Source organism: Salmo salar, chromosome ssa18, assembly GCF_905237065.1.
Source record: "Salmo salar chromosome ssa18, Ssal_v3.1, whole genome shotgun sequence".
Classification (NCBI taxonomy): Eukaryota; Metazoa; Chordata; class Actinopteri; order Salmoniformes; family Salmonidae; genus Salmo; species Salmo salar.
In genome coordinates this window covers 15,547,518-15,560,284 of record NC_059459.1, presented here as the reverse complement: position 1 = coordinate 15,560,284, position 12,767 = coordinate 15,547,518, and the positions used below count along the sequence as shown (strand labels likewise).

Sequence of the window (12,767 nt, the reverse complement as noted above, 5' to 3'; positions counted from 1 at the left end):
CAGAAAACACACTGAAAACATCTAACGTACATTGCCAGGGGGGGAGGATTCAGATAGAGCAGCGGCATGCAGATCATCTTTCACTCTCCAAGAAAAAGTTGGATAGAGACATACTGGAGGGACAAAAATGGCCAAGGTAAGATTTCTTCAATGTGACTCAGTGTAAAAGTTTTCAGATATTGCTACCTTTGACCAGCTTGGGGCTGGTGAGGCTCAGCATCCCAGCATGGCCTGAGAGGTCAAGTCCACTGGCCAACCACACGGGACCACATAGGATATCCTCCTTATGGTCTTCTAGGAAGGTGCACAGCCTGGAGCCTGGAAGAGGAAGAGCAATGTTATGGAACCTCTGCTAAGCTGAGGAACCCCTCGGATTGCGGCTTCACCCTCAGAATGACTAGTAACACTAATCATCTACAATGTGGCAACCCAACACACAATAATCAAGTGTCAAACACTGACTGCGTCTATCAACCCTGGTTGCCTTTCCATGCAGCTTTCTACCTGATGTCTCTTCGATGTCCATGAACTGGATGCCGTCTGTAAAGTCGTGCAAAAGTGGCTGTCCATTCCTCTCCCCATTGGCATGGAGGACATGGGACAGGGGGAAGGAGATCTGTCTGTCAACTGCCGTCTCTGGAGAGAAAAGGAAAGAAAAAATCTAATTGAGACAGTAAGATTTGTTAAGCATGATCATAAATGAAACAATCAATATTTCCCTGCACAAAGGCTAGTTATCTATGGCAGCCAGTCTCTTCATTGCAGGTCTCCAGGCTGCGACCCCTTGACTTGACGAGTTAAAAACGTTATTGTCGCACTGGTGCGATCTGCACATTCTACCTGGTCACAATCAAAACGTCGTATTTTGGGGAGAATAAAACCATGAATCTGTCAAACAGCAAAGTGCATTATCCTCATGATTCCCGCAATAAAAAGTGCCTGGCCTGCCGCTGTGCCGACTGCTCAAAACAAGATCGACGCTGCATCCAAGTTGCTTTTTAATATGAATCCACGTTTACGGTATTGTACTATTAATTTGTGTGTCTTGCTCTCTGCAAAACGCTAGCTAGTTGGTCTTAAGAAGCTGGAACATGCCTAAAATAACACTAATTCCTAATGCTTCCTATTCGCCAACTAGCTAGCTCTGCTAGCTAAATGCCATTTAGCTAGTGCACTGAGCTAGGGCAAAGCAAAAGTTAACTAATACAGGATGCTAGATCAGCATATTTTTTATTTAACTTGGCAAGTCAGTTAAGAATAAATTCTTATTTGCAATGAAGGCCTACCCCGGCCAAACCCGGACGATGCTGGGCCAATTGTGCGCCGCCCTATGGTACTCGCAATCACGGCAGGGTGCGATACAGCATGTTGTTTGTGCAACAGTATGCTGAATCAAGAGAGTCTATAGTATATTCTAAAATCTTTGTATACATGTATTAAAAAAAAAAAAAAGTACCTTTATTTAACTAGGCAAGTCAGTTAAGAACAAATGCTTATTTTCAATGGGTTAACTGCCTTGTTCAGGGGCAGAACGACAGATTTGTACCTTGTCAGCTCGGGGATTCGAACTTGCAACCTTTCAGTTACTAGTCCAACTCTCTAACCACTAGGCTACCCTGTGACATCTATTCTTATGTAATTAGGGTCCCCTGGAAAACACTGACCAACAATTTGGTTCCTACCAAATTTAAACTGATATCAATCGCAACTGTTCATCTTTTCCAGTGAGGAAGAAATGGATGTCTTATAGTATGGTGGAGTATGCAAAATTGGTCAACTTTGAGCATCTTTATCTCTTTAATGTCCTCAACTGGCAGCTTCATTAAATAGTACCAGCAAAACACCAGTCTCAACGTCAACAGTGAAGAGGCGACTCCGGGATGCTGGCAGAGTTGCAAAGAAAAAGCCATATCTCAGACTGGCCAATAGAAATAAAAGATTAAGATGGGCAAAAGAACAGACACTGGACAAAGGAACTCTGCCTAGAAGGCCAGCATCCCGGAGTCGCCTCTTCACTGTTGACGTTGAGACTGGTGTTTTGCGGGTACTATTTAATGAAGCTGCCAGTTGAGGACTTGTGAGGCATCTGTTTCTCAATCTAGACACGAATGTACTTGTCCTCATGCTCAATTGTGCAACGGGGCCTCCCACTCCTCTTTCTATTCTGGTTAGAGCCAGTTCGTGCTGTTCTGTGAAGGGAGTAGTACACAGCGCTGTACGAGATCTTCGGTTTCTTAGCAATTTCTCACATGAAATAGCCTTCATTTCTCAGAACAAGAACAGACTGACGAGTTTCAGAAGAAAGTTTTGTTTCTGGCCATTTTGAGAATGTAATCGAAGCCACAAATGATGATGCTCCAGATACTCAACTAGTCTAAAGAAGGCCAGTTTTATTGCTTCTTTAATCAGAACTACAGTTTTCAGCTGTGCTAACATAATTGCAAAAGGGTTTCTAATGATCAATTAGCCTTTTAAAATCCTAAACTTGGATTAGCTAACACAACGTGCCATTGGAACACAGGAGTGATGGTTGCTGATAATGGGCTTCTGTACGCCGATGTAGATATTCCATAAAACAATTGCAGTTTCCAGCTACAATAGTCATTTACAGCATTAACAATGTCTACATTCTATTTCTGATCAATTTGATGTTATTTTAAATGGACCAAAAAAAATTGCTTTTCTTTCAAAAACAAGGACATTTCTAAGTGACCCTAAACTTTTAAACGGTAGTGTACATGCAGAAAGCTGACACCCACCTCTCTTTAATACCGGTAGCCCAGTGGTTAGAGCATTGGGCCAGTAACCGAAAGGTTGCTGAATCAATTCCCAGAGCTGACAAGGTAGAAATCTGTTGTTTTGCCCCTGAGCAAGGCAGTTAACCCACTGTTCCGCGGGCGCCAAAGACGTGTACCTCTCTGATTCAGTGGGGTTGGGTTAAATGCGGAAGACACACTTCAATTGAAGGTATTCAGTTGTACAACTGACTAGGTATCCCCCTTTCCCTTTATAGCGAGGGACAAAGAGGGAGGGGCACAGTATAGGCAGGTTAGCCACCAGGCAGACGAAGTCAGAACCGTACTATAGGCCTATCTAGCGGCAATCAAAAGCTGTATCTCCCAATAAAATGCTGTATCTGGCAATTTCTTTGCTTGCCATATCTCGTAACTTCAGTAAAGCATGGCCTATCATCAATGAATAGGCAAGGGTATTGAGATGAGCGAGATTAAACACTTGGCTCTCACCCAGTCATACACAGTGTCTGCACGAGTTAGCAGTGTGGTAGACAGGGCAACAACACAGAGAAGTCGAGCTTTGCGCTTCAACACTCTTACTTGTTGCAGAAATTGACCCACTAGCATTTCGCTACACCCGCAATAACATCTGCTAAATACAGTGAGGGAAAAAACTTATTTGATCCCCTGCTGATTTTGTACGTTTGCCCACTGGTAAAGAAAGGATCAGTCTATAATTTTAATGGTAGGTTTATTTGAACAGTGAGACAGAATAACAAAGATATCCAGAAAAACACATGTCAAAAATGTTATGAATTGATTTGCATTTTAATGAGGGAAATAAGTATTTGACCCCCTCTCAATCAGAAAGATTTCTGGCTCCCAGGGGTCTTTTATACAGGTAACGAGCTGAGATTAGGAGCACACTCTTAAAGGGAGTGCTCCTAATCTCAGTTTGTTACCTGTATAAAAGACACCTGTCCACAGAAGCAATCAATCAGATTCCAAACTCTCCACCATGGCCAAGACCAAAGAGCTCTCCAAGGATGTCAGGGACAAGATTGTAGACCTACACAAGGCTGGAATGGGCTACAAGACAATTGCCAAGCAGCTTGGTGAGAAGGTGACAACATTTGGTGCGATTATTCGCAAATGGAAGAAACACAAAAGAACTGTCAATATCCCTCGGCCTGGGGCTCCATGCAAGATCTCACCTCGTGGAGTTGCAATGATCATGAGAATGGTGAGGAATCAGCCCAGAACTACTCGGGAGGATCTTGTCAATGATCTCAAGGCAGCTGGGACCATAGTCACCAAGAAAACAATTGGTAACACACTACGCCGTGAAAGACTGAAATCCTGCAGCGCCCGCAAGGTCCCCCTGCTCAAGAATACATATACATGCCCATCTGAAGTTTGCCAATGAACATCTGAATGATTCAGAGGACAACTGGTGAAAGTGTTGTGGTCAGATAAGACAAAAATGGAGCTCTTTGGCATCAACTCAACTCGCCGTGTTTGGAGGAGGAGGAATGCTGCCTATGACCCCAAGAACACCATCTCCACCGTCAAACATGGAGGTGGAAAAATTATGCTTTGGGGGTGTTTTTCTGCTAAGGGGACAGGACAACTTCACCGCATCAAAGGGACTGGGCCATGTACCGTCAAATCTTGGGTGAGAACATCCTTCCCTCAGCCAGGGCATTGAAAATGGGTCGTGGATGGGTATTCCAGCATGACAATGACCCAAAACACACGGCCAAGGCAACAAAGGAGTGGCTCAAGAAGAAGCACATTAAGGTCCTGGAGTGGCCAAACGTCAGCCTCGAAAACTTAATGACTTGGAGAAGATCTGCAAAGAGGAGTGGGACAAAAATCCCTCCTGAGATGTGTGCAAACCTGGTGGCCAACTACAAGAAACGTCTGACCTCTGTGATTGCCAACAAGGGTTTTGCCACCAAGTACTAAGTCATGTTTTGCAGAGGGGTCAAATACTTATTTCCCTCATTAAAATGCAAATCATTTTATAACATTTTTGACATGCGTTTTCTTGGATTTTTGTGTTGTTATTCTGTCTCTCACTGTTCAAATAAACCTACCATTAAAATTATAGACTGATCATTTCTTTGTAAGTGGGAAAAAGTACAAAATCAGCAGGGGATGAAATACTTTTTTGCCCCATTGTATGTGACCAATAACATTTGATTTGACTGTAAAGTTTACTTTCTGCATATAGCATTTTTTCCCCCTTCTTAATGTTAAGGATCCCAGTTTAACACCCCAAGTCTAAGGGGATAGGTCCATTCTATTTCTGATTGAAATGACACCCACCCTGTATTCAACAACATGGTGGGCACAACACAAAAACCTCAGATGGTGTAAAGTAGGGTCTAAGCTACAACATATACAAATATGAAAATCTGAGTTAACAAGTTAAGATAATATACCTTTTCCAAAGTGTTAATAAAAAGGGTCCCTAACAGTCATTTTGATTCCCATGTAAAATATCATTTTCAGTGACTAACATATCACCCATAATATTTTTGGGGGATAGAAAAATGACTCATGGCTAACTACCAGGAAGTTTGAGTGGGCAGGGAGCTTATAATCATGAGCTCACCTTGACTGACAGCTCTTTGAAAGGCCTATGTCAAGAAACTTTGATGCAGTGAGCAGTAAAATCAAGCATTTTAGGTGATACAATTTGATTGTTTGAGTTGCTTTGTATCAATGATGTCAAAAAGCGTTTTATACATCTCCCGTTTGGCAAGCCTCTTGTGATGCGTTTCACAGCAGCCCTGACGGATGTGTTGACATGACAAATGCGCCAGTTTTGAACGACCCCCCCTTTTGTTCCATGCCAGCTGAAGACCTAGCTAGCCAGTAACTAGCTACACCAGACAGATGAAAGGGGAAACATCTAAGTATCTTTAAAATGTAAAGTTTACACTATTCATACATGTTATTTGCTAACACCCTACAGTTCCATTTTTGCATCAGTAGATTAGCTACCGAGCTTTCTAATCCCAACTCCAGAACACAAGTGTGTGACATGGGGAGGGGACTAGTAACTTTATGATCAAACTATGCCAATGTAGAAGCAACATTCATTTTTAATACTTGGGTCATCATACTTTGATCTGGTTTAATTCAAATGACCATTAAACTTTTCAATAAATTATAAAATAGATAACCTTGTTTGTAAACTTTTAAATGACATCAAACTCATCTGTTTATCTTTTCCAGTGATGAAGCCATGGATGTCTCATTGTAGGGTGGGATATTTAAAATGGGTCAACTTTGAGCACCTTTATCTCGTGAATGTTTTAAACAACAAAAATTTTAAAAGAAAAATGTAAACAGACAAAATAATAGAAAAAAATAAAAAATCGTCCCACTTCTTCTTTGGGCAAACGTATGGAAAGTTGTTTAAATCAAAAGGGTTGCTGTCAAAAAGAGATTGAATTCAAATGGTTTTACCCTATATGTAATACTAGTGAAAATAAAGATGAAGGCAAATTCATCTCTACTGAACAAAAACAAATCTACAAACTCTGGAGTCTAGGGACCTATAAAATAGGCATGCAGAGGTAATCATGGAATCCAGACATTAATACTGAATTCAACAATATTCAATAATGTATTGAAGTTAGTAGGGAATTAACTAAACGTATTGAAAATTCATACTTTTGCCCAAATGTTTCATAAGACATGAACAGAATGCATCAGTGATTCGTATTTCCTGCAACTTTCTGAAGAGTATGAAAATCCCCCGTCTGTATGTGCGGTGCGCTTTGCGTAGCCGTTAGCGATGATGCTAATGAAAAGTATTCTGGTAGATGGAAAGGCTTTACCAAAAACCTTCTCAATTAAATGTTAACTACAAAGTAGCCTATGTTTGCCTTACAGAACGATATCATGATTATTTGTATCAATCCAGTAGGTATTTGTTTTGAAAATTGGCATCCCATGTGCGCCACAAAAAACTGCTAAACAGCTTCTTGCTAGGTGCACACTGGAATTACTTCACATTTTTCCCAGACCTCTCCTGGTGTTTTTTAAGCGTTGTTGTGGACTTCAAGCAACCATTTTTTTGTTTTTCTATTAAAGAAGTGTGATTGAGAGCAAAAACCTGAAAAAAACAAGGGAAAACAGAAACCTGGAAAAACAAAACTGAACAGAATTTGGGATAAAAAAAACAGAACCCCGGCAAAGAATAAAACTGATTTTATAGGGCCCTCGGAGCCCTATTTTGGAATATAACAAAAATAGCCTAATTGTCAACCCAAAATTCATGACAATCGCTGGATTAACTTCTTAATTGAATACCATCTCAGTAGTCTAACACACTTCTTAATAGATCACTTTGACTGACTTTATAAGATTATTACTCCTATTTTTTCTATTGTGTGACGCTGTGAAAAATATTTTTTCGGGTAAGACCAAATCATGGGCTGGTGCCACAAACTGAAAAGGTTTGTGGCACTAGCGCCACCAGGTGAAAATCTTCCTCTGGAGTCCTGTATAGTCTATGCTCAAGATACTATATTTAAAAAATTTGCCAAGGCAACATAGAGATAGCGGTGAGTGACCTCACCGTTGACCTTGCCCAGACCTGGGGCCTTGTTCTTCAGCAGGGTGATCTGGATCTGAGGAATGTTAATGATGTTGGCATTCATGACGAACTTGAAGTCCACGTGGCCCACCATGCAGGCCTTGGGAAGGACCAGTTCAAACACATGCTCGTCCCAGCTGGAGCTACAAACAACAAAGAAAGCATGGCCGCATTATTCACCTACTCAAAAACTTCCTAAAATCAAGACATCCTAGGCTTCTTTTTATAGGAGCATGTGAGATTGTTAACATACAAGTTAAAAAGGAACATGTAGGTGTGGTCCTCAATGAGGAATTTAGAATGTGTGTGTATATTCCAAATGTACAGCCATTGTGATTGTTTATTAATAGGGTGACGTTTGTGGATAGACTTACGAGAAATGACTCACTGACTACACACACACCCATAAGGATTCTACTCGCACCCATACCCACCCAGTCATACCCAACCGTCCGTACCTGTCACTCTGCAGCTTCCAGGTGCGTGTGTGCTGGGCGGCGTCCCCATGGTGCTGCTGGTGCAAGTGCTGGGGGTGGCGACGCTGCTGCTGCTCCTGCTGCACCTCCACCCAGCAGGGCGGCACTGTGGCTGAGAAGCGTGGCGTCAGTGTTTCGAAGCGCGTCAGCTCCACCAGCGATGTTAGACTCTCCACAGCCAACGCTTGGTCCACCAGGAGGTCAACTCCTTACCAGGAGAAGAGGTTGGCAGAGTGTAAAAAAAAAAAAGGCCACAGGGATGTAAAGAACTTATGAAACCGGAAAATGTATTGTTGCTATTTCACAGTCTGTACAGTATAATGTTGTCAATCAGCATATTATTTCACTTGAAAGAGGGTTCCCAATAAGCAATGACTAGTCAGTTATCCAAGATCCATGAAATACATTTCATAGGTGTTCATAGTCAGCAAAGGTGAAATGAGGCAACAGGGCTGCACAGTTATTGAATGAGCGGAGAAGCAGCAGAGATGTGTAGTGTAAATAGGTCTGTGTCTCCTACCTGTGATCCCTGGGCTCGAGGGGTTGGAGGAGGGCTTCGTCCCCTCCAACAGCTGTTCAGCCCCTTTAGAAAGGGGGCCATCGACAAAAATGTCGCTGTCATCTATATCGTCACACACACCTCCAATTTGAAGGAAATGAAGTTCTCCACCTAGAAGGGGGTGGGGGTAAGATGACTGCAGTCAGACTTAACATTCTTAAAGTGAAATGGATCCACAAGGCTTCATAAATACATTTCTGCATTGTTGTCATTTTAACTCAATAAGTGCTCTACAAAATAAATGGATTTTCCCTTAAATTCACTCATCCCTGCTTGAAAGTATTTATATTTTATCATATGACAACAACTAGGATGTGCACGGTTCTTCAAATATTCGAACGGACTTTGGTATTAGAATACTTTTGGATATAATTTGTGAGAAAATTAAGCCTATTTTAACATTGAAAAAGCTTTTTCTAAATTAAAATATCCATGTGACATTGTTACAAGGGTACACAGTGCCTTCAGAAATGATTCACAACCCTTTACTTTATCCACATTGTTGTTAAAGCCTGAATTTACAATTGATTACATTTAGATTTCTCACTGGCCTACACAATACCCCATAAAGTCAAAGTGGAATTATGTATTTTTTCCTCCTTTTCTTTACAAATTAATAAAAAATGAAAGGCTGCAATGTCTTAAGTCATTAAATATTCAACCCCTTTGTCGAGTCATTAAATATTCAACCCCTTTGTCATGGCAAGCCTAAATAAATTAAAGAGTAAAAAAAAACGTGCTTAGCAAGTCACATAATAAGTTGCATGGACTCACTGTGTGGAATAAGTGTTCAAACATGATTTTTGAATGACTACCTCATCTATGTCCCCGACATATACAGATAACTGTGAGGTCCCTTAGTTGAACAGTGCATTTTAAACACAGATTCAACCACAAAGACCAAGGAGGTTTTCCAATGCCTCACAAAGGGCACCTATTGGTAGATGGCAAAAAAAATGAAAAGCAGACATTGAATATCCCTTTGAACATGGTGAAGTTATTAATTACACTTTGGATGATGTCTCAATACACCCAGTCACTACAAAGATACAGGCATCCTTCCTAACTCAGTTGCCAGAGAGGAAGGGACAGCTACAGAGTTTAATGGCTGTGAGAGGAGAAAACTGAGGATGGATCAACAATATAGTAGCAGCGCCACAACAGTAACCTAATTTACAGAGTCAAAAGGAAGCCTGTACTGAATAAGAAAATATTCTAAAACATGCATCCTGTTTGCAACAAGGCAACAAGCAATTGTCCTGAATACAAAGTGTTCTTAGATTTGCCCCCAGAATATTACTGATTACCACCATATTTCCAAGCATAGTGATGCATCATGTTATAGGTATTTTTTTATTTTTTTATTATTTTAACTAGGCAAGTCAGTTAAGAACAAATTCTTATTTATAATGACGGCCTAGGAACAGTGGGTTAACTGCCTTGATCAGGTGCAGAATGACAGATTTTTACCTTGTCAGCTCGGGCATTCGATCTAGCAACCTTTCAGTTACTAGCACAACGCTCTAAACACTAGGCTACCTGGCGCCCCTCCCCAGCCCTTTGTAATAGTTAAGGACTGGGGAGTTTTTCAGGATAAAAAAGAAATGAAATGGAGCTAAGCACAGTCAAAATCAGAGAGAAAAACCTGGTTCACTCAGCTTTCCACCAGACACTGGGAGAGGAATTCATGTTTCAGCAGGAGAATAACCTAAAACACAGGGCCAAATCTACCATGAATTTTCCTGAGTGGCCTAGTTACAGTTGACTTAAATCTGCTTGAAAATCTATGGCAAGACCTGAACATGGTTGTCTAGCAATGATCAACAACCAATTGGACAGAGCTTGAAGAATTCTGAAAAAAAAAGAAGATGAATTTATTTAATAATTATTAAAAAAATAAAAATGGCCAAATGTCACACAATCCAGGTGTGGAAAGCTCTTAGAGACTTACACAGAAAGACTCACAGCTGTAATTGCTGCCAAAGGTGCTTCTGAAAAGTATTGAGTCATTGAATAATTATCTAAATTAGATATCTTTTTTATTTGTTTATAGATTTGCAAAGATAAGTGAGGAAAAAAATATTTTATCCATTTTGAATTCAGGCTGTAACAACAAAATGTGAAGTCAGTCAAGGGGTCTGAATACTTTCCATGACACTAAATGACTCATTACCTCGTACCACTGCACGTTCACTCTGTACTGGTACTCCTTGAATATAGCCTCATTTTTATTGTCACTATTTCCTTTATTATTTAGCCAATAATGGTCTTGCTTTTTAACTCTGCACTGTTAAGAATGGGCTCGTAAGTAAGCATTTCACTGTAAAGTCTACACCTGTTGTATTCAGCGCATGTGACTAATACATTTGATTTGGTAACTAGTGACGACCGGTAGCCTTCATGTAGCTTGTAGTTTATGTTAGCCAAACCAAGTGGCAAAGTGACTCAATGTGTGTAGCAAGTGGAGTGAGAGTTCAATAATGCAATGCAGTAAAAAAAAAAATGCTGAATGAGGAGTAGGCTATAAAGTGTCGCACAGTATACCGAAACGTCTATACTTTATCCATACCAGAACATGAAAAAACGTCTCTGTACTAGAATTTGTTACATTCAGTACTTCTGTCAAACAAGCCTCACGTGGTCTACTGATGGAAAGTGCAGCTGAAATCCCCTAGCTCAAGTGCACAGTGGCTGCTCCACTCTTTTCTAGCTCTAGCCCAGGGATCATCAACTAGATTCAGCCACTGGCCAATTTTTTTCTTGAGCAGATGGTCATAACTAAAATAATCTGTACACTGCAAATTGACAACAAGAAGCCCAAACAGATATATTTTTAACCAAAACATAATTTCAAACCTTGCTTACTTTTGTATACAATAACATACAGGTGAAGTCGGAAGTTTACATACACTTAGGTTGTAGTCATTAAATCCCGTTTTTCAACCTCTCCACAAATTTCTTGTTAACCGACTTGCCAAAACTATAGTTTGTTAGGACATCTACTTTGTGCATGACAAGTAATTTTTCCAACAATTGTTTACAGACAGATTATTTCACTGTATCACAATTCCAGTGGGTCAGAAGTTTACATACACTAAGCTGACTGTGCCTTTAAACAGCTTGGAAAATTCCAGAAAATATCATTGCTTTAGAAGCTTCTGATAGGCTAATTGACATAATTTGAGTCAATTGGAGGTGTACCTGTGGATGTATTTCAAGGCCTACCTTCAAACTCAGTGCCTCTTTGCTTGACATCATGGGAAAATCAAAAGAAATTAGCCAAGACCTCAGAAAAAATATTGGTTCATCCTTGGGAGCAATTTCCAAACGCCTGAAGGAACCACGTTCATCTGTACAAACAATAGTATGCCAGTATAAACACCACAGGACCACGCAGCTGTCATACCGCTCAGGAAGGAGATGACATTCTGTCTCCTAGAGATGAACGTACTTTGGTGCGAAAAGTGCAAATCAATCCCAGAACAACAGCAAAGGACCTTGTGAAGATGCTGGAGGAAACAGGTACAAAAGTATCTATATCCACAGTAAAACGAGTCCTATATCGACATAACCTGAAAGGCCGCTCAGCAAGGAAGAAGCCACTGCTCCAAAACCACCATAAAAAAGCCAGACTACGGTTTGCAACTGCACATGGGGACAAAGATCGTACTTTTTGGAGAAATGTCCTCTGGTCTGATGAAACAAAAATAGAACTGTTTGGCCATAATGACCATCTTTATGTTTGGAGGAAAAAGGGAGGCTTGCAAGCCCAAAGAACACCATCCCAACCGTGAAGCACGGGGGTGGCAGCATCATGTTGTGGGGGTGCTTGCTGCAGGAGGGACTGGTGCACTTCACAAAATAGATGGCGTCATAAGGCAGGAAAATTATGTGGATATATTGAAAATTATGCGGATATATTGAAAATTATGCGGAGATAGATAGATAGATAGATAGATAGATAGATAGATAGATAGATAGATAGATAGATAGATAGGATAGATAGATATAAGCAAGACATCAGTCAGGAAGTTAAAGCTTGGTCAAAAATGGGTCTTCCAAATAGACAATGACCCCAAGCATACTTTAAGGACAACAAAGTCAAGGTATTGGAGTGGCCATCACAAAGCCCCGACCTCAATCCTATAGAAAATGTGTGAGCAGAACTGAAAAGGTGTGTGCGAGCAAAGAGGCCTACAAACCTGACTCAGTTACACCAGCTCTGTCAGAAGGAATGGGCCAAAATTCACCCAACTTATTGTGGGAAGCTTGAACGTTTGACCCAAGTTAAACAATTTAAAGGCAATGCTACCAAATACTAATTGAGTGTATGTAAACTTCTGACCCACTGGGAATGTGATGAAAGTAATAAAAGCTGAAAT

The 12,767-nt window shown here is 40.7% G+C and overlaps 1 protein-coding gene across 1 annotated transcript in view; it reads right to left on the bottom strand.

Annotated features, from left to right (window-relative positions):
* The window catches only part of birc6 (baculoviral IAP repeat containing 6), a 162,780-nt gene that overhangs the window by 130,960 nt on the left and 19,053 nt on the right, over positions 1-12,767 (bottom strand). Inside the window, 5 exon segments of the mRNA XM_014154510.2 lie at positions 187-318; positions 505-636; positions 7,333-7,493; positions 7,809-8,034; positions 8,347-8,496. Of these exon segments, the coding sequence (XP_014009985.2) occupies positions 187-318; positions 505-636; positions 7,333-7,493; positions 7,809-8,034; positions 8,347-8,496 (801 nt within the window).